The sequence below is a fragment of the Aotus nancymaae genome, unplaced genomic scaffold (genome assembly GCF_030222135.1).
Source record: "Aotus nancymaae isolate 86718 unplaced genomic scaffold, 86718_ANA_hifiasm-v0.15.2.pri h1tg000014l, whole genome shotgun sequence".
Lineage (NCBI taxonomy): Eukaryota > Metazoa > Chordata > Mammalia > Primates > Aotidae > Aotus > Aotus nancymaae.
In genome coordinates, this window is record NW_026988425.1 from 41,471,413 (window position 1) to 41,493,982 (window position 22,570).

The window sequence follows — 22,570 nt, forward strand, 5'->3', positions numbered from 1 at the left end:
AGAATTAGAGGAAGGTTTTATTTTAGACAGAACTGTCAGGAAAGAAATGGCATTTCAGCTGGAACTTGAATGATAAAGGGAATGTAGTTACATAAGGTCTTAAGTGCTGCAGGTACCAATTCCATCATCTTCAAGATATTGCCGTGATCATCACAAAGTCTTTCCCAATTCATCATTGGACTCTCAACCATTTTTAGCCCTGAGCTATCTACATCTTGTTTATCACAGAAAGTGTTAAAGGTCATACTATATACTACATGTGTTTGTCTCCAATCAGACTATAAGATTGTGAAATGTTAGATCCATGTGTGATGTATGTCTTGTCTCCTATCAGACTATATGATTTCGGAAGGTGAGAGCTATGTCTGTATCCAACATAATATTTATCTCTGTATCTGATACATGATACATGTATCCTAAGTATCTGATACATGATACTTAGGATAACAGTATATGGGCACATCCAACAAATACTTGTTGAATGAATAAACAGTACTCCACTCTCTGCAAGTTTGGCCTTTTTGACATTTGTCTGAGTTATAGAAGGAGATGGAGGCTTTACATGATAGTTCAAAATTACTGTTCACATAATACAGAAACCTGAACTTCAATCTAAAGCAAATCGATAGCAGATGAAAGTATTTCCGATGCAAAAAATTAGCTGTAGATAACTTTGGGATATGATTTTATAAGTTTAGCATTTATTTGAAAATCCATTATTATATATATAATTAAGTTTTAGGAAGAAAACCTGGCTGAAGAGTAAATCAGTTACTGTTTTGAAACAGTTCTTCAGTAGTTAGTTACCACTGGCTTCTAGAATTTAACTGTTTTTTTTTTAATAGATCAAACTAGGATGTGGGTTGAGACAAAATCTCACATCACAAATGGGTAGCCCCTTGACTTGTAGATCCTCAGTAATAATATAGATACTGATTTTTATAGTTTGTATAATTATTTGTCATTTCTTTCCTTTAGTATCTGTATTCTCAGAAACAAAGAGTATAAACAAAGAGAAAGGACATGATATATTTTTGATAAGCTGCTGTCTCAAATTTTCCCTTCAGTGTTTATTTGGAGAAACACTTTTGTCTAAAATGGACCTTTTCCATTTTAGAATTGCATTTGCTCTCAGAATGAGAACTGTGCCTTCCAGGAGAGATTTCCATCTGACTCCAAGGCCTTGACCCTCACAAACAGTATTGTTTGTAATGGCCTCTGGTTAGAAACCCTCAGCCTACCAAGCATGCAGCATAGCCCCTGAATCTCCCCTTCTATCTGCAGAAATTTGGGATGTAGAATTCCTGCACATCAAGCCTCACTTACTCATAAAATGCCAGGAATTGTTCCAAATTGCTCTTCCAGAGGAGAGTTTGTTTTTATAATTATTTCAGATAGAGATGTTTCAATGTCTACATAAATGCATAATATTACTTCTGACTGGGCTCTCTTGGTGTTTCTCTTCCTCTAACACCTACCTAGCCATCCTCCAGGGACCACTTCAAGGTCTTTTTTATCCATATAGCCTTCCTAAGCTGTTCCAACTTTCAGCAATCCCAACCACATCACTGACCTAATTTGTAATGACTCACCAGACAATGTGTTGGGTCCTCTAGTAATACTTTGTTGATTCCAAGTTATCCTTGCTGCTGTTGTTTCTCAGTGTGTGTTTCTATCTGAGCTCTCCAGTTAAGCTGTAATTTACTTAAACACTGTGCTTTATCTTATACTCTACTTCTTACAACCCTTGCTTCTTAAATTGGTTATTGTATGTTTGATGACTGATTGTAAACGTAATAACTACTTGACAAATGTTCTTAAGAAAGGGACAAATTAAGTCTTGTCCCTGGCAATCCTCCATACCAAGCATCACTGTGGAAAGCTGCATAGTTTGAGAGCATTATTTCAAAAACAGGAAAATTCGCTTGTAAATTATTTCAGGAATTTGACTTTGACATTATGTTGAAAATATCAAAGAGCCTTAAAAACAGTTATTAGCAAATAGACAAAGTGGGAACAAATAAATGAATGTGTGAATGCCATGTCTAAATGTCATGAAATGTGAAAATGATACAAAATGTTAAGCTAATCCTTTTTTCTTCTCTATTAATCTCCATTGGGAATGGGGAATAGGGAAGAATCGGGGTATTTGTAACAGGCAAACATTCCTGATTCTTGCCCTACTAAGGGGACGTTAGGAGAAAAGATCATCTAGTTGGAAAATAAACTGGTATTACTATCTAAATGACTGAGTCAAATGCAGATTTTATAGGCCAAATAGAATTTTCACAAGTCTATTGACCACTGAAAACTAATTGAACCCTGGCTCAAAGAACATTTTCTTGCTGTCTGTAGTAAGCATTCTGTAAACTGTGTTTGGGACCTGAACCAAATGCTGGACTTTCATTTCTCAGATTACAGCTTAGTAATCCCAACTCAGAAGTCCCTCCATACACAATTTAGTAAAATTAGAAGCATAAATTTAGAATGAGAGCGTAACTATGCTTCGTTCCCTCCAGAAGTAAAATGAGAAGTTTTTTCCTATTGGAAGTCTACTTATTTCTTAATCCCAGATGTTGTGACACTGTTTTCACCCAAATGTCAGAGAATAGAAAGAAGCCTTTTTAAAAATCTTAACTTTCATTATTCATCTAGATTTTTCGCCGGGTCCATGGGAAATGCTAAAATTATGCCTTGTGTCTGAGAAGTAGAAAAGGAAAAAGGAGGAAAACCACCTAGGGAAGTGCTTCTCAAACTTTAAGGCACACATGAATCACCTGGGACCTTGCAGATTCAGATTGTGAAGGTCAGAAATGGGGCCTGCCATCCTGCATTTCTAACCAGCTTCCAGGGGATGCTGATGTTCCTAGCCCACAGACCACATGAGTAGCACGCTTTATAGGCCATAGAGGGATTTTTTTTTTTTTTTTTTTTTTAACATGGAGCACAGATTACTGCTCTACTCTAGGTTACAATTCCAAGGAAATAATGACTAAAGAAAATTACTGCTGTTTCAACACTTCTGAGTCATTTAGTAAGAATGGAAAGTTAACATTAGCAATTTAACATTTCAAATGCACCTGGAGTATTTGTTGATGTACTAATTTGCATTTTGTTCCGGCCAAATGTTTTTACTCTGTTGGCTCTAGGGAGTTTGAAAGTCTAGGACGGGATTTTTCTTCCTAGGTCTGTTTACAAATTGTGGAAAAGTAGTGAGCATTGGCCACCCATTGGCCACCCAGAACGGTGGCTCACGCCTGTGCCCGGCACTTTGGGAGGCCGAGGAGGGTGGATCATGAGGTCAAGAGATCGAGACCATCTTGTCCAACATGGTGAAAACCTGTCTCTACTAAAAATACAAAAATTAGCTGGGCATAGCGGCATGTGCCTGTAGTCCCAGCTACTCAGGAGGCTGAGGCAGGAGAATCACTTGAACCCGGGAAGTGGAAGTTGCAGTTAGCCAAGATCACACCACTGCACTCCAGCCTAATGACAGAGCAAGACTCCATCTTGAAATAAAAAAGTGAGCATGTTTGGAATTAAGGAGAATTAAAATCCAAGAAGAAGAAAGAGAAAGACTATAAAAGCTTTTTTAAATGTTTTACCTCCATATAACATCTCCAAGGACCCTCCCTTGACCCAGTAGCAGCAAATAGAGCCATAGTGATGGCTGAAATTGAATATCCCACTAACCTGGTAAAAGTTGGGCAGGCTCACAGTCAGACTTAAATCATTTTAGAGAAGTACAATAATGTGGCATTTTTTGCACCCTGGTGATAGGCAAAAAATACATACCTGCCTCCCACGAAATTTAAACATGAGCAATTAACAAGGATATTGTTATTCACATCCAATATTACCAAATATTAAACGCATTTAATGAAGAGATTTTCCAAATAGGCTTTGTGTGAGCAACATGGCTGTTTATTCACCTGGGTGCAGGTGAGCTGAGGCCGAAAAGGGCATCAGGGACGGGTGGTGGGATAGGAATTGGTTTTATAGGTTTGGGGTGGGCAGTGGAAAGTTACAGAGTAAGATCAGTTACAGTGGTGGGGGTAGGGGCAACAAGTATACATTACCATAAGTTCAGTTACAATGGCGGGCGGGGTAAGGCATAAGAGTAGTTAAGATGTTAGGGTGGGGCAGAGGGATATTCACGGACCAAGAACAGTTAAGATGGCAGGGTGGGGTCAGTAGTATTCATATTATCATAATAACAGTTAAGATGGCAGAGTGGGGAGAGAATCTGAATGTCGGGGGAAGCTCTGCTGGGCTATCAGGGATAATGGCGAACCCAGGAGGGGCGTGGGGGGCGATCAGCCAAGGCAGGCAGGGCTTCAGACTTTCTGGGTCAAGGCTTGCACATGGAGGCCTGACGGATATACCCTTGAAGTTTTATAAACTCTACAGCAAGAAAAAAGAAACTGCTAAAGAAAAAATAAGGATTTTTTTCCTGGCTTTACAAAATGAGCTATACTTTCATTTCTTCATGTTACTAATTACAGAAACTTTCAGCTGAAATGTATCACTCTTGGGCATCAGCTAGTTCTAAACATTTTAGCTCTTAGGAGCCTCTGATGACATCTGTTCTGTTGTTATTTTTGCTTCCTAACTAGATTTTAACTTCTAAGCCCAGGAATCATGTATTAAACTATTTTTCCTTAGTCCTAACCTAATAAAGAGCTAGGCATTTGGGAAATGCTCACTATAAATGTATTGACAAATGATTGTGTATAATCAACTCTTCATCACAATATTTTTCATCATCAAGAAATAAATTTAAGGGAGATATTTTCAAACAGTATGGATATATCATCCCCTTACCTTTATATATGTGTCTGGTTATGAATAGTCAACACATAATATGGTTAAGCTCAAGAAAAAAGGGAGGTTTCTTTCTAAGCCTGCATCCTAGCAGTAGAAATTTGAAAATATATATATATATATATATAATTAGTTGAGTTATAAAGAAAATTATGTGACTATACATTTTAATATTTCTAAAATATACCCACATATGCCAATCTATTGTAAGAAAATGTTAGCAGAGGGAAAACAATGTAAATTCTGAGAAGCTTTAGATAGATTCTAATGATTGGAAATAAGTATTACAAATAGTCCACATTTTAACGTGACTTCCAGAATTTTTCGGAAGTCATAGTGTCCTCTCACATTGTTATGCTGCTTGTTTACAACATACACTTGGGTCATGTTTTCCTGTTAGGAAAGATCATACAAATGATCTGTTATCATATTTACCACATGGGGATCTTGGTGGCCATGATAAGGAATTTGGACTTTACTCTGATTACATGGGAAGTCACGAGAGAATTTTAGCCAGTGAAGTAGCATGATCTTATTTATGCCTTAAAAATGTTAATTTTTTAGTTAATTGAAGGGAGGCAAAAGTGAAAGTAGGAAGACCGGTTAGGAAACTCTTTGATTGTTCAGGAAAACAGTGCTGGGTGCGTGGTCTGTAATAATAGCAAAGGAGACAGAGAGAAGTGAATGGACTGAGATGGAACTCAAAGAACTTGTTGGTGGTTAAATGAGTTGGTAGGAGAGTTGGTTAGAGAAAGTGAAGTGACACAGATGACTTAAAAGTTTTTGGCTTAAGTATCTGAGTAGATGGTGAAACAATTTTCAGAGATAGAGAAGAATTTAGAAAGAACAGGATTTTTTTTCTGACATTACTCAAGAGTTCTGTGTTAGGATTGAGATACTTATTGGAGACCAAGTGAAGATGCTGAAGAGGCTGAGTAGAGTCTGAAGTTCAATGGAGAGGCTCCTCAGATTGAAGATAGAAATTTGGAACCATCAATATATAGATGATATTTAAAGTCATGAGACTTGATGAGATTCCCTTTGCAGGAAAAAAAAAATGGAAAAGTGGAGGGAAAATTGTGACAGGACAATATTTATGGGTCAGGTAGAGGAAGAGAAGCTAATAAAGGAGACCAAGAGAGAACAGTCAGTGAGCTAGAAGGGACACCAAGTGGATCAGGCATCCTGGAAGCTAAACCAAAGAGCATATTTTTAGAAGACAGTAATGTGCTCGGTCAAATGCATCTGAGAAGTTAAGTAATATAAAAAATGAAAAGGGACTATTTGGATTTGACAAGAACAGGTTTAGTGGAACGGAAGAATTAGAAGTAAAACCAAAGTAGATTCAGAATAGGCAAAATTAGGAAGTAGAGACAGCCATTCAGACAGGAACTTAAAATTTCCAGGAATAGAAAGGAAATTTCTGGGAGCACAACCCCTAAGAAGCCAAAAATAGAGTATACTTTCCATGCAAGTTTTTAATTCTTTTTTGGTGGTGTTCTTTAGAAAGAGAAATGTCTTCTTGGGATTATTGTTTGAAATGGTGTTGGTGGCCCAACCATTTCTGGATTCTATAGATCCCCTTTTTGTACATGCTCATTGCCTTGAAAAAAAAAAAAAGACTAGATTTTCTAATTTAGGGATAATAGCAAACCAAACTCATTTGTAATCCTGATGGTCACACACTATTTTGGTTGCTCTTCAGTGACACCAGCTGCTGTTAGAAAGTTCATTTTATACACACACACATACACACACACACACACATGCACACACACACACACACACAGAGCATTTGCTGCAGATCATAAACTTGAATTATAAACTCAAATTATGTACTTGAAGCCCTGGATCTTCCTTGCCTCATCTACCCAAAGGTATCTTTGTCAACCTTCTTAATTTACATCCACCAGAAAGTAGAGGAGCAAGGCGGAAATTGTGTGGCAGTTCTGTCCCTCCCCATTTCCCCCCGACTCTTGGCCTCAGCACAATAAATACTGTGTTCAGAACTTGGCTAACTGCTTCTTTTCCCACATTCGATCAGGGAATACTTAAAGCCATACAGTGTCTCTCTTCTGCCAAAAAGCCTATGGGGCAGGGTACCCCTTCAGGCTGACACAAAGACACACTGTGCAAGGCATCTATGCCCAGTGGAACAGCCATGTATAGATTATCAATAAGGCTTTTGACTTTTTTCTTTATGTCATATTGTCATCACAGTAACTAGAATTCAAACATGGAAACAAAATTTATATTCTAGACTTTAAGGCTTTGCCTGCCCTATAGCTATGAAAAAGCATATACATATATATATAGAGAGAGAGAGAGCTACTTTTCAGTTTAAACATATTCCTGCCAGAAAAATGTCATAAAACTATTTTTTTCAAACCTGGTATAATTTTCCACTTTAAATAATGTTGTGTGATTTGATAACAGTTTTGACTCTCATTTAACTGTCCATTTTTAAAATTCTAACTAAAGTTAGATTTAGATTTAAAGTCAGTACCCATAAAGAATAATTCTCAATAGAGCCAAGAACTACAGGAGGCATAACTAAAAAGGGCGAAGTTCAGAAAACTAAGCATCAGATAGGTACCTTACTGCCCAAGGACATGTCTAGATAGACTCTCACCTTATCAACCTTCATTCACTTTCTAGTAGAGCTTCTATTTTCACTGAAAAATAGTTTCTGAAACCACTTCCATGTTGGCCAAAAGATAATGTCAACAATTCCTTTCCAATATTGGCCTTTAGAAAGTGAATCTAAAATGTTTGAGTCAAGTATGTGAGGGGAGCTGCATCACAGTTTTCTGTTTTACTACGTACAAATGTGGCAGATAAATCAGTAAAATGTATGCGTGTTTCTGCTAAGACTGCTTGTTATTAATTTAAAAAGAGTTTGTTAGAATAAAAGGTCAGATAATCAACATATTACAGATATTTATTGAGAGTCTGCTGAGAGTTGGAAGAGATAAAATGAGGTTGCTACTTTCAACAGATTTACAATCTAATTGAGGGAGCAACTACATAAACATATGCAAAGCAAACAATGCAAGATACATCATAAGACATAATTAACTATCCGATGAGTGACATATATAATAAATACCATTAATTCAGTAATTCACAGGCAATCATTATGAGAAGCACTTACCTTGCTACATGCCAGGCATTCTGCTCGGTACTTCACATATATTATTTCATCTTTTGAAATATTATTTCTACTTTGTAGATGGGAATTGCCTCTGATCTTCTCCCCATTCTGGAGAAAGCAAGGAGAATGGTGTAAGGTAGACAAAGACATAACATCAGGAATGTGCCAGGTGGTGAGCAGACACATTGGTCTGGGGCAAAGGATCCATTTAGGGGAATAGAGAGAAATGAACCATGGGTCCAGCGTTAGTCTGTTCACCACCATATCCCAGTGCCTAGTAAAGTACCTTGCACATAATAAGTGCTCAATAGTATGTCTTGAAAAAACAAACGCCCTCTGGTCTGTACCTGTAACTCAGACCGAGTACCATGGAATAAAAGTAATTAGTGAATTAAAGCCACATACCACATAGCCTCAGGACCCATCCCCAAGACCTCCCAATTCCCAACTATGACAGTAAAGGATTGAAGTGGGAAGGATACATCATTAGGGGAAAAACAATAGCAATTCCAGGTCACTGGGGTCTATTTCATGGAATCTGACATGGTGAGCAGTTTGTAAGCTCATCCCAGGCTGCAAGACCCTGCAACTTCTGGCCTCTTGCACCTCTACAACCTCAAATCCTTCTCTTCTTCCCTCACTCTCTCTCTTCCTGCCACATACACCTCCTTTGTACTTCTCACACCCATTTCAGGACCTATATTCTTGCTTCATTTTGCCTGGAATGTTCTTCCACAAAACATCTGTGCAGCTCATTACCATGCTTTCCGATCTATAAGAGCCACCCTCCCCACATCTTCCCAGCTGTGTTTAATACAAACATTCATTAAAACATTATAATACACTTTTGTTTGCTTATGTGTTTGTCTGCATACACACTGGAACCAGGAAGGGAATTCTATCTGTTCTTTTCAACATTGAATCCCCAAGTCTAGGAAGGTAGAATTCCATCCGCTCTTTTCACCATTGAATCCTCAGCCATTAGGACAGTGCCTGGCACATTGTAAGTACTCACACACAGCAACTCTAACTCAGGATAACCTTTTTTAGCTCTCAAATACCTACTTCTAAGAGAATGAAATTTATTCAAGAAATGTTGGATGGAAATTGAAGCATGAGCTTGGAAACGAGAGGCAGAGTGGCAGGAACCCAGACCAACCTGTTTATGAAAGATGCCTTTGCCCATAGATGGAAAAATACACCTTAAAATCTCTACCAAAGTATATGCTTTCTTAGGACACCTCTGACATGCTGAATGCCACTTGGTCTGAACAAGAAGATCTATGAATTTGCCAAAACAACTAATTCCTAGGACTTAAGCGCCACTACTACCAGTATCAGCCTAATAAACAGGTACCAAGCAATGAGTACCCTATGTCAGTATCAAAAGACAAACATGCTGCTGCATGCAAAACCAGACAAATGATTCATGCTGGTGACATGGAGTGGAAGAAATTAATCTTATTTTTATTATTTTTCCCTTATCAAACATTAGCAAGAGACTAGATATCATAAACCTAGTTAAAATATGTTGACTTTGCCTCAAATTTGAGTATTCATGGTTCTAGAAGGAGACTTGTTATAGGATCTGATGATGTACTTTAGAATATTATTTTGTGCAAATTGAGACTTCAGAGACCACGAAATATATGGTAAATTCAAAGTAATAATATAAGTAAAATCATAATCCCTCATGACATTTTTTGAAAGTAAAAAATTTAGTAATTTTACAAATATGTATTGAGTACTCTCTATATTTAAGGAACTATGCTAATGCTGCGATGGATCAAAAGGAGAATGAACCATGATCCTTACCTTGAGACTTCAAGCTTATTATTCATTGTACAGTTAGATAACTAACATATCAGACATGGAATATTAAGTGCCACTGTCCAGATATTAAAAATGAAATCAGTGTTGTAGATGCACAAAGAATGCAGAGATTGATTCCAACTGGGAGAAAGAAAAAGTGCTTCATAAAGAGGACACTCAGATTGACCTTGAAAGGTGGGTGCTTTTGCACAGGATTAGAAGGTTGGAAGTCTTTATTTGTAGGACTTGCCAATTTTTGTCATATAAATATTCCCACTGTGGCTGATTTCAAGTTGATAACGTGATACAACTGAACACAGAATTGGGAATAGAAGGTGGCTCCAGCACACTACCTATGAGTCACCATCTGAGCTCCAGACTTAATTAAATCATCCTTACTATTGTTTTGAATGAGTGAATTCACAGGTCTTAAAAGCATCTATGATAACATTGTAAGGGAAGAGATAGCCACTTCTGTCATTCTCCCTTACATCTCCATCTAACCTTCTAATACTCTCTTTGAGTATCCTTTCAATCTCAGTCATATGCTCCTGGCTGACCTACCTAGGATTAATCTTGGCCCAGTGCCAAACTGTGATTCTGTTTATTCCTTTTAGCATTGCTGATTAATCTGTGCCCCTGTTATCACATGGCATTAGAAGACTCTCTTAGTGATTATGGCCTGGTGTTGACACCTCTGCTGTTCTCTGTAATGAAAAGTAGCTTTTGGGGTGGCTAGCTGGGCAAGATGTTTCACCGCTCTTTTAACAGTAGGAAGGAAAAGTTGGAGGAATTACTGGGAAGCTTTGCAGAAGGAAGACACAGGCCAGCTGAGAGCCAGCATTCATATTAACTGCTCCTCTCAGTACTCTTTGTATAAAAACCACCACCAATGTATTCCCTGGATGTCACGACTGCACCTTTAACTGGCCTTATCATGCTAGGAGATACATTTGAAAAGCCAGACTCTAGTATCTGTCTGTAATTGGAAGCAGACGTCTCAGCATATGCATAAGCTTATGTCAGGAGGATGTTTATGAAAAACTCACCAAGCAGAGCACTGCTAGGCAGGAAATAAATATGTGAAGCTTGAAGTTATTAGGAAACCTCCACATTCGTGACTCTAAGCCACAGATAGGACCTGTGAGAAAAGAAAGTCTTTATCATTGCACATTGATTCTTGTTACCTTGAAGGCCTGCTACTCTCAAAATACATTTATAGCAAAATGTGGCTGATGATTTATTTAAACATGGCTTTTTTTTATGACACTGGTTTCTCTTTCAAATTTGTTATCTATTATTTTTCCATAAAGCATTAAAAAGCGTTTGAAACAACCAGCACCATTTCACAGTTCCTGTTTTATTTGTTTAAATTCTCTAGCTCATATAATATGCCGTATGATTTACTGTCCAAGTGTAAAAGAAATACACTCACTCATGGAGATGTGAGGAGGTAATACTGTCTATTGGAAAGGCTCAGAGATTTCCTGTTTAGATTACACAGCCTTCTTTAGAGCTGCCAAGAGTCATAACATGTACGAGATAATACACTTTGGTTCAGGAGAAACTATGGATGGGAATTCAATTAATTCACTGAGCCACAAAAGAAAGGAAATTCCAGCTTAGAACTGTCACTGCACTCAGACCTGGTGGACTTGGTATGCTGAGGGGTAGCCATGACCAAAAAGAGGATTGCAGCCTGAGGACCCGCTGAGCAGTATCCAACCACAGAGCAAAAGGAGGGGACCTGGCTGCTAACCTGGTTCTTTGAGAATTGATCTCGGAAGGGTATTACTGCCCAAAGCCTCCGCAACCTGGCTTCATCAATATAAATTTGCAGAATGCTTGTGACATTGAGATAAATCAGTATGTACTTTACCAAGTACCTCCTCATGAGTACCAACTGTGGCACATAGTGAGGCGCCCCAGAGGCGGAGCCCTGCAGAGTATATGGTGACTCTGACCAGAGCAACAAAGTATAGCAAAAAGTTTCCTAAACATATTTTGTGTCTTGTCATAAGAATCACCTGGCAGGGAGGAGCGTGGAAGGGCAAGGTAAGCATGCACATTCTCAGGACCTTTCCAAAATGTAGAGTGACCAGGGACCTAGAGGTTCAGACTCTGTCACTCTGGGCCAGGGCCCTAGACTTGGTATGTTTAATAAATGCCTCAGAGATCTTGATGATCAGGCAAGTTTGGGAAACAGTGGGGTGGGATGGGTTCAGAATCTGGCTTCAGGTCACATTTGGGCTCTACCATGTGATTGTTTGGTACCCTTAAACAAGTGACTTAACTTCTCTGAGCCTCAGATCCCTCATCCGCAAAACATAACGCATTTCAGGGGGTTGTTCTGAAGGTAAAATGAGAAAATACATAAAATGTACTTAGCCTCTCCGGAAGCAGCAAGATGGTGTACAGCATGGCATCAGTGTGGTCAAACAATGAGCTTGAACTTGATCCTTATTGCAAAGGCAGATTGGAGGGAGATAAGGACTCTAAACTGAATACTCTTTGGTGATAGCAATCATAGTTTGACAGAAAGGAAGCACAGAAAGGCAAAGATGGGTCTGGAAAGAGCTTTAGAGGTTGAGATCCGGGCAGAGAAAATTTCTGGAATATGGTCAAGGATAAATAGACTTCAATAAGAGAATCAACTATTTTTATTTGATTCCCTTTTAGCCCAAAAGCCAAAGTTTAGAGGATTTGAAATTCATTTTTGCTTGCCTTATTTATTTAGCAAACTTTATTATTCTACTAGGTACCATACTATGTGCTTATTATAGAGGTTACAAAGAAGAAAGCTGCAATAGCCTCCCAAGGAAATTATTGGGTACCACTGGTCACAGGCAAATATGTGATTTTAACAAGGGCTGCTGGGTGGAGGGCAACTAGAGCTGCCTGAGGGAGAAAGGAAAAGCTCTCAGAGGAAGTCTTTAAATTAAAATTCCATGACCATTACAACATCACCATGATCATTATCATTATCATAACCACAGCTAACAGTAATAACAATTGCTAACATTATCCAATGCTTATTTTATGCCAGATGCTGTGTGAGGCCCTTTATATGCATTACCTCCTGTAATTGTATAGAATTGTTGCTGTATATGGTATTATGTTTACTTGTGTTTGCACTGTCTATTCAGGGGTGGTTCTAAATGCCATTGCTACACAACTGGTGAATTGTGATTCTTGCCAGAACATTGATTCTCCTACTCTTGCTACCTTAATAACACACTAGAGAACTGGGATTGCATCATTTAGTCTCAGGCTGAATCATTGACATAAATAGATTTCCATCCCCTACTCTACTGATACCACTTTGCCAAACACCCTTAGAGAACAGAACCCACTGCCTACATACAGCCTGCACAGGGATGGCCTGAATAGTCTTGCTGGGTTTATCACAACATCCCGTTTTCACATCAGCAAAACCCTAAGTGTACAAAGAACTTGAAACATTGTCAGGTTCTCCATAGGAAAACACAGGCCCCTGCTTTCAAGGTGCTGGCTAGCAATAATAACAGTGACAAAAACAGTAACAATGATAAAGCACGTATAACATTTACTAATCACAAATTGTATTGTAAACTAAATGATTTGAATGTACTAACTGATTTAAGCCTTATACATAGATAGATAGATAGATAGATAGATAGATAGATAGATAGATATAGATAGATAGATAGATAGACATTTTACTGTCCCCATTTTTTTTAAGCTTTTTTTTTTAATATATATACTTCAAGTTCTGGAATACATGTGCAGAACGTGCAGGTTTGTTACATAGGTACACATGTGCCATGGTGGTTTGCTGCACCCATCAACCCATCATCTACATTAGATTTATCTAATTCTATCCCTCCCCTAGCACCCCACCCTCTAATAGGCCCCAGTATGTGATGTTCCCCTCCCTGTGTACATGTGTTCTCATTGTTCAACTCCTACTTATGAGTGAGAACATGCGATGTTTGGTTTTCTTTTCCTATGTTAGTTTGCTGGGAATGATGGTTTCCAGCTTCATCTATGTCCCTGGAAAGGACATGAACATGAACTCATCCTTCTTTATGGCTGCATAGTATTACATGGTGTATATGTGCCACATTTTCTTTATCCAGTCTATCATTGATGGGCATTTGGGTTGGTTCCAAGTCTTTGCTATTATGAATAGTGCTGCAATAAACATATGTGTGCGTGTGTCTGTATAATAGTATGATTGATAATTCTTTGGGTATATACCCGGTAATGGGATTGATGAGTCAATTGGTATTTCTGGTTCTAGATCCTTGAGGAATCGCCACACTGTATTCTACAATGGTGGAACTAATCTACACTCCCATCAACAGTGTAAAAGTGTTCCTATTTCTCCACAACCTCACTAGCATCTGTTGTTTCCTGAGTTTTTAATGATCACCATTCTAACTGGCATGAGATGGTATCTCAATGTAGTTTTGTATTGTAGTTTGTATTTCTCTAATGACCAGTGATGAGCATTTTTCATATATTTGTTGGCTGCATAAATGTCTTCTTTTGAGAAGTGTCTGTTCATATCCTTCGCCCAGTTTTTGATGGGATTGTTTAAATTTGTTTAAGTTCCTTGTAGATTGTTGATATTAGCCCTTTGTCAGATGGATAGATTGCAAAGTTTTTCTCCCATTCTGTAGGTTGCCTGTTCACTCTGATGAAAGGTTCTTTTGATGTGCAGAATCTCTTTAGTTTAATTAGATCACATTTGTCAATTTTGGCTTTTGCTGCCATTGCTTTTGGTGTTTCAGTCATGAAGTCTTTGCCCATGCCTATGTCCCGAATGCTATTATCTAGGTTTACTTCTAGGGTTTTTATGGTTTTAGGTCTTATGTGTAAGACTTTAATCTGTCTTGAGTTAATTATTACATAAGGTGTAAGGAAGGGATCCTGTTTCAGTTTTCTGCATATGGCTAGCCAGTTTTCCCAACACTATTTATTGAATAGGGAATCCTTTCCCCATTGCTTGTTTTCGTCAGGTTTGTCAAAGATCAGATGGTTGTAGAAGTGTGGTGGTACTTCTGAGGCCTGTGTTCTGTTCCATTGGTCTATATATCTGTTTTTGTACCAGTACCATGCTGTTTTGGTTACTGTAGCCTTGTAGAATAGTTTGAAGTCAGCTGATGTGATGCCTCCTGCTTTGTTCTTTTTTCCCAGATTCAAATGGAAATACAGAGATCACCCACCTTCTGTGTTGATCTCTTTGGGAGCTACAGACTGGAACTTTTCCTATTTGGCCATCTTGCCAGCTCCTTACTATCCCCTTTTTAAAGACAGACTAGCCGAGGCCCAGCTGTGTGCTTCTGTTGGGAAGTTGAGTACAAGGTTGGGTGTAAGTAGGGAAAGTTCAACTGCAGTCAGTTCTAGTCTTGGTAAGGCCACTATGAGGCACTCCACGTCAAAGCATAGCAAATTAGTAGTTCCCCAGTATTTTCAGAATCAAAATTAAGTTCTTTGTCAAGGTTCTCCCTGATGTGCTTCTGCTTCTTCCCTAATTCAACACATCCCCAGCTCCATCCATGCACTCCCAACAGATCACAGCTCTTTACATGCCCAGGCGGTGTCTTCTGCACGTTTGTACCTCTGCACCTTTGTTTCCTTGACCCCAACTGCCCTTTATTTTCCTCTACATTACCCTTTATCCTCAATTTAACACCTGTCTCAAGGAGTCACCTTCCCCGGGAAGTTTGTCCAGATTTGCTAATAGGTATTCCATTGTTCCCCCAGTGCTTGACCACTTCTTCTTTATAGATCCCTGCCCAGAAAAATGTGGGCTCCCTGACGCCAGGGGCTGCAGCTAGTTTATTTTATAACCCAGCATTTAAAAGTGCCTATTTGTTGATTTATTGAGAATAGTTAATAAATGAAATCTTTGCAGATCATAACCAAGACCACAGTTCACGATGGTTTCATTATTTTTTGTTACTATTGGATATGATTCTCTGCTTACTGTCTTCCCTTACTGCTCAGCACCTCTAGACATTAGGTACATGGCCCTGACACTAATTAAAATTGATGACTAAGAATGACACTTCCATTTGTTAAGCCAGTATAGTTTTGTTCATTGTGATTTACTTTTTAACCAGCACCCTCTCAGCACTAGCACAAATCTGTAGTCTTTCCATGAGGGTACCATTTGTTCCTTTTAGGTCTTGATTCATTACATATTGTCAGGAGTGTTAGCTGACTAAGATTTTCTGCTTTGTGAAAATGTCACCAAATGCACAATAAAGGCAAAGTTACCAGATGTCTGTTCACTAGAAAAATTAAATGCTGGTTTTGAAGATTCAAGTCTGGCCAGGGCTCCCCAAGTGTTTCCAGGCCTGAGCTTTGGCTCTGCATTCTCCTTAGGGTCTCATAACTGACCTCCACATTCCAGTTCTGCCATCGTGGAAAAATTTGTCAACTTTACTGCTGATGTTAGGCCTGGAAACTGTCATCCATTAGTTTTCTCAGATTCTAGTTGAAAATTGAGACAAACTTCCTACGTAATTTTGACCAAAATAACACATATGTTTATGTGCTATCCCATAATTAACATATTTTTAAAACCACTTTATGGAGGCATGGTTGGCATACAAAAATCTGTGAATATTTAATGTGTACAGCTTCATGAATTTGGAGATAAGTATACATCCATGAAATTATTACTGCATGTATGCCATAAACCTATCACCTACAGAAGTTTACTTTCACTCTGTTATTATTTTGATTAACTTAATTTTCTTCCTTTGAACTATCAAAACTTTCTCAAGTAATACATAGTTGTCACTTACATAAACTTATTGAAACTGGATCAAAAGTTTTATTTTAGTGCTCAACTTACAGAAAGAAGTAATGAAACCTTTAAAGGATCTATGATGGTGGTGGGAATTGTTCTAGATCAGATTCTAGTTTGGTTCCGTATGTTTCAGGGAGGCAGGAGTTACAGGCAAAGACATAAATCAGTACATGGAAAGTATACATTGGTTTGGCCTGAAAAAGCAGGATGTCTTCAAGTGGGGACTTGCAGGTCATAGTTTGGTTCAGAGAATCTTTAATCTGCAGTTGGTTAAAGGAACAAAACTTTGCACAAAAGCTTAGAGTTAGCATAAAGAAATATTTAAATTAAAATAAGGATGCTATGTCAGAGTCAGCCACGAAGTGACCTGTTTAGCAAGCTTTATGGCCTACAGGTATGACTTAACCCTTGCCTTGCATAGCCTAAGGCCTAGTTTATAATTGGTATCTTATTGCCCAAAGAGTCTATTTGGTCAATCTTATGATCTCTATTTTAACATTAATGCTGGTCACTTGTGCCTAAACTCCAAAAGGGAGGCATATCTGACCTCCCTTCCCATTGTGGCCAGGAACCCTGGTTTGCAGGTTTCTCTGGGGTCTCCTTGGCCAAGGAAGGGTCCATTCAGTTGGTTGAGGGAACTTAGGATTTTATTTTTAGTGTACACAGGGCCATATCAGATTGTTTTGACAAAGATGACTAATGGTTTTCTTCTCTTTCTGTTTCAGCCACAGCAGCTATCCTTAGCAGCGTATCCCAGAGTCTGCTAAGTGTTAATCCAGGCCTAAAGACAAGTAAGAATTTCAGTCCTTTTTCTTCCTTCAACAATATTTTCCATGTTTTAGTGTAATTAAGCTACTATCTTTTCTCTATCTTAGTTGGATTATTAGTAACTGGAATAGGGACTGAATTAAAATTTTATAGGCAAACAAAACATTTTTTAAGGATTTGGTTTTTAACTTCCGATACAGTTTGGACGTATGTCCCTTCCAAATCTCATGTATTCCCCAGTGTTGGAGGTAGAGCCTGGGAGGAGATGTTTGGGTCATGTGAGCAGGTTCCTCATAAATGGCTTAGCACCATCCTCTTTGGGCTGTCCTCACAACAGTGAGTGAGTTCTCATGAGATCTGGTTGTTTCAAAGTGTGCGGCACCTCCCCCTTCAATCTCTTGCTCCCACTCTCGCCCTGTGAGACACCTGCTCCCCCTTCACCATGATTGTAGGCTTCCTGAGGCCTTCCCCAGAAGCAGATGCTAATACAGCCTGCAGAACTGTGAGCCGCTTAAATCACTTTTCTTTATACCCAGCCTCAGGTATGTTTTATAGCAATGAAGACAAACTAATACAACTTCTCTGCAAGGCTGCTTTTTTCTATTTTTGCTTATGCTTGGAGGTTAAGTAAGGCCAAATTAATGAAGGAGGAAAAAAGAGGAAATGATACATCGTGGATCAACAATTATTTATTGAATGTAGGAAACTGCCTCTTTTGCAAATTCTTTTTAAAATTATTATCATTATTATCTTGAAGTATTTATCTAATGATTACACTGGTAGAAAGTTAAATTCGTCTCTCCAACCAAATTGCCTTAAGCTTCAAAATTATGCCTTCCTGTAAGGTGTCTCTTCCCCTTAAAGTGACTTTATACTTTCCCCCCTAGTCTTTTGACAATCTTCTGAACCACAAGACCAAGCCCCAACATCAACTCTGTGAGGAAGCTTCTCCAAATTCTCTAGGCCTGAACAATTTTCTGCCTTCTCTGCTTCCGTTGAACTTTGTCCTTTACTACATGACAGCGTTTACCTCCTGACATTTTAGTGTGTGTGTTAGCCCTGCATATACAACTCACCAGATTGTGTGGGCTGCATGAATGAATTAATTCTATTGAACTTTAAGGCAAAGCCTAAATTTTATGTTTCTTCTAAATCCCTTACATCTCCTTTAAAAAATTAAACAAGTAGTAGGTACCTGTTTAATTATATTTTGGGGATGGTTATTTTTCATCAGTGGAAGTATACGCTAGAGTCCATATTATGCAATAAGGGAAGGGAAGGCAGTGTACCTAATTCAGTTAAGATATTGCTATTCTTGTTGGTAATTCTGGTGTCGTGAAATCATAATTTGAATTTTATGACTAAATTGTAGAATAAATTTCTAATGTGAGATTTAAACATTATTTCCTTGGAGATGACCAAAAAGAAGGGTTGATACTGTTTTTAACAACTGTCATTCGTCAGTTGTGCCAGACCACAATCCTTTATAGTCCTCCTGTTTAAGCAGCATCTGACATGTTAAACTGCTCTCTAATTAACACAAGGGTTGTAAAAGAAGTGGCTGTTTGGTTGTGTTTGGATTATCTCAGCCAGTATATTCCAAAGCCTTCCTTCATTCAACAGATGAGTGATCTGTTTTTTTTGGAGACGGAGTTTCGCTCTTATTACCCAGGCTGGAGTGCAATGGCGCGATCTCGGCTCACCACAACCTCCGCCTCCTGGGTTCAGGCAATTCTCCTGCCTCAGCCTCCTGAGTAGCTGGGATTACAGGCACGTGCCACCATGCCCAGCTAATTTTTTGTATTTTTAGTAGAGACGGGGTTTCACCATGTTGACCAGGATGGTCTCGATCTCTTGACCTCGTGATCCACCCGCCTCGGCCTCCCAAAGTGCTGGGATTACAGGCGTGAGCCACCACGCCCGGCCCGAGTGATCTGTTTTATATTCTGTAAGGAAATGAGAAGGAAACAGTTAAAAATGTGTTACCAATGGTACATGCTTCACATTGAAACCATCCTCCAGACACAAACAATACTTTGCCCTCCACTGTCCCCTAAAGTGGCAATAGGATTTCTCTGAGTCACTTCCTTTATTAGGTCACAGGGTCTAAAGAAGCGTAAACATTGTGCCTTGTTGAGATAGAACCTCTACGTATGGAGGATGTGTTGAACAACTTCCTCCCAGTCATTTGGCACATGTTGATTTCCTGTCTTCGTGATAAGTAAGATGACTAGCTAATTATCATTCATATGTGGTAAATCACATAGACACTGACTTCCCCTATCCTTCCAGCTGTTTCTTATCAAAAGTCACCTACTCTCTGTCCCAGGAATGATTGACTAAAGTAACCTGTATCAACGGATGTGTCTGTAACAGTGGACACCTATCATAGTACACATGCTTGAACATATCACAAGCATCATATCCAGATGTCACAGACCCAAGTGCTCACATAACCTCACTCTGTCACTGTGTACATTGTTACCATTTCACAAATATTTAATAGTCTGCTGTGTACTCAACCTTTAGCTATGTACCCTGAGGGAGACAGAGTAAGATACTGCTCCGACATCAAGCAGTTCACATTCTCCCTAAAGAGATAATTTCACATGAAAAGTTAGTGTTTAACATGAAACGTACAGAGAATACACAATTATAACTTACACATTTCCTACGTGTACTTTTCTAAGTTCTCAGATTCAAAACAAAACCCCATGTAAGAAAAATGAAATAAAAACCCTGTCAGGACAAATCCTGGCCAGAACTGACCAAACACAAAAAAATAAATGCCACTGCCCTCTCCAGGCCACCTTTAGTTTATACTTGGCCTACTGCAGTGACCCTTTAGCAGCTCTCTCCCTCCTCTCTCCTTCCACCCCCTGCCCCATCTCTCTTTCCAGCCCCTGCCCCATCTCTCCTTCCACCCCCTGCCCTATCTCTCCTTCCACCCCCTGCCCTATCTCTCCTTCCTTGCATCCATCTTCCCCAGCCAACAACAACTTTCTTATGTTCTAAGTAAATATCTTTAGTGCTCTCCCTATTACCTAAGCATTAAGCTTCAAACCTTTCCCAAGACCCTGAACACCCAGCCCAGCTTGTAAGTTTAAGCTACTTACCATTCCCCAGGCACACTGTATCTTCCCACTTCGGTACACTGCTCATGTCATCAAATATATCTTCCTCCCACCCACCCTGCATTCTGTAAATATAAATCAGTCCTGCCCACCTTTAAGTTTCAGTCAAAACTTGATACTCATAGCCTGAAGCAATCACTCCCTTCTCCATGCTGGTCTATGAGAGAGGTCATGATATTTCATGCCACTTGTGTTAGTCTATAAGAACTACCACAACAAAGTACCCCAGAAACAACATAAATTTATTTTCTCAGAGTTCTGGAAGCTAGAAGTCGGAGACCAAGGTGCTGGCAATGTTGGTTTCTCCTGAGCCTCTCTCCCTGTAGCTGGCTGTCTTCTCCCTGTGTTTTCACACAGTCTTCCCTCTGTATTTGTCTATATCCTAATCCTCTCTTCCTATAAGGGCACTAGTCATAGTGGATTAAGACTCACCCTAATAACCTCATTTTACTTAATTACTTTTTTAAAGATTTTCTTTTTAAATACAGTCACATTCTGAGGTACTGGGGGTTAGGTCTTCAACATGAATTTCAGGGAGAGTTCAGCCCTAACACCAGTCTTAAGGAGTATATAAAATTCTGCTTTGGAGTCCAATTATTTGCATATATCTCTTGTCTCCCTATTTGGATTATGAACAGCTGTGTTTTATTCGTAGTCGTACATAACTCATAGACCCTAAAATGGTACTTTGACTGTAGTTAAGTAATAAATGATATTGCAAACGAATTAAATAGAAGTATCCATGATAGCTCCTTGGTTCCCACCCTTCTTCACACTTAGCATTTCCCAGCAGCATCCTTTGTTACCATGGAGGCTCATGTCTGGCTGGAGCCATTTATAGAGGTTGAAATATCCTCACCTGTGTTTACATGTCATTACTTTACATGTTCCATTGCTGAAAAGACTTATAGGGATCAAATGGTTTATACTAACAAGACAGCTTTATTACAGGCAAAGGATACAGTATAGCGATAGTAGAGGGGGGATATGTGTTCACCCGGCTCTCAATATTTCAAGGACAGGGCTTTTTGTCCTGGCATTACTGGATCCTACAGATCACACTTTGTCTCCAGGTCTGGAACCACTACTGTGTGTTCCCCAAGCACCTCAGTACCAGGAAGCCCAAAGTCAACCCATGGTGAAGTCTCCTTTAGTGAGCTGGTCATGTAGACACAGTCTTGCTATGTGGCCAGTCTTAACCATCAGACATCACAGCCCTCAGATTCCACCAACACTAGGTGCAAATCATAAATCCAGTTATATTATTAATCAATGTTGACAGGCTGATGCATTTTGTTATGAGCCAACTCACAGATCCATGACTACAGAACCTCATTTATCTTTAGTTAAATAGCATTTGCCAAGCATCAGTAGCTTTGAAGAGACACATATGGTCAAACCAGACCAACTAAAATTAACCCATGCTCTGCACCACCTAAGGAATCACCTGTTGCTGTAACCTCTTTCATCTCTTGCTCACCAAAAATTATCTGTCCCATTTGCTAAGCCGTTACAGCTTTGCTGTGCTGGCAGAAGGTCTTAATCCATGTGAATGGGCATATTTGTGTAAGTGAGCACATGCTAACATGCTTTCCACAGATTAGATTCTTAAGAAACATTTTTTGGAAAAAAAAAAAAGACCTATTTTTGGTTAGTAACCCCAGAAGGCCCTTTCAGTTCACATACGTGGGTAGCAGCATATTCCACGTATGCAAAGGTCAGCCCAGGGTAAATATGAGCAAAAATACATACTTAGGATAAGAAGAATGTTGAGGGAGTTTACAATTTAAAGAGGTATGCAGACAACTTTTTATATTTTAAGGAAGTAATGCTATAATTTTACTACAAAGAAAATTTGTTTTTGTTTCTGGGGAGAGGGATAAGAAGAGTTACAATTTCCTAGAGAAAAGCAAAACATATTTAGGACTCCCAAATAAGACAGGCACCTCAGCTGGGGTGCTGTGGTTGCACGTTCTTTGTGTTTTTTTAAGAAGTGTATTTCTCTGTCATGATTGTTTATTGGCAGAGGATTTGATGAGCATTTGGGCCAAATATATAAGACTTTTCAAAACA

General features: G+C 39.0%; 1 protein-coding gene across 2 annotated transcripts in view; it reads left to right on the forward strand.

The window, feature by feature from the left end:
* The window catches only part of GHR (growth hormone receptor), a 302,533-nt gene that overhangs the window by 182,714 nt on the left and 97,249 nt on the right, over positions 1 to 22,570 (forward strand). For both annotated transcript variants that reach the window (XM_012433845.2, XM_012433844.3), the window contains exon 3: positions 17,321 to 17,386. In XM_012433845.2, coding sequence (XP_012289268.1) covers positions 17,321 to 17,386 — 66 coding nt within the window. The remainder of the gene's footprint in view (positions 1 to 17,320; positions 17,387 to 22,570) is intronic.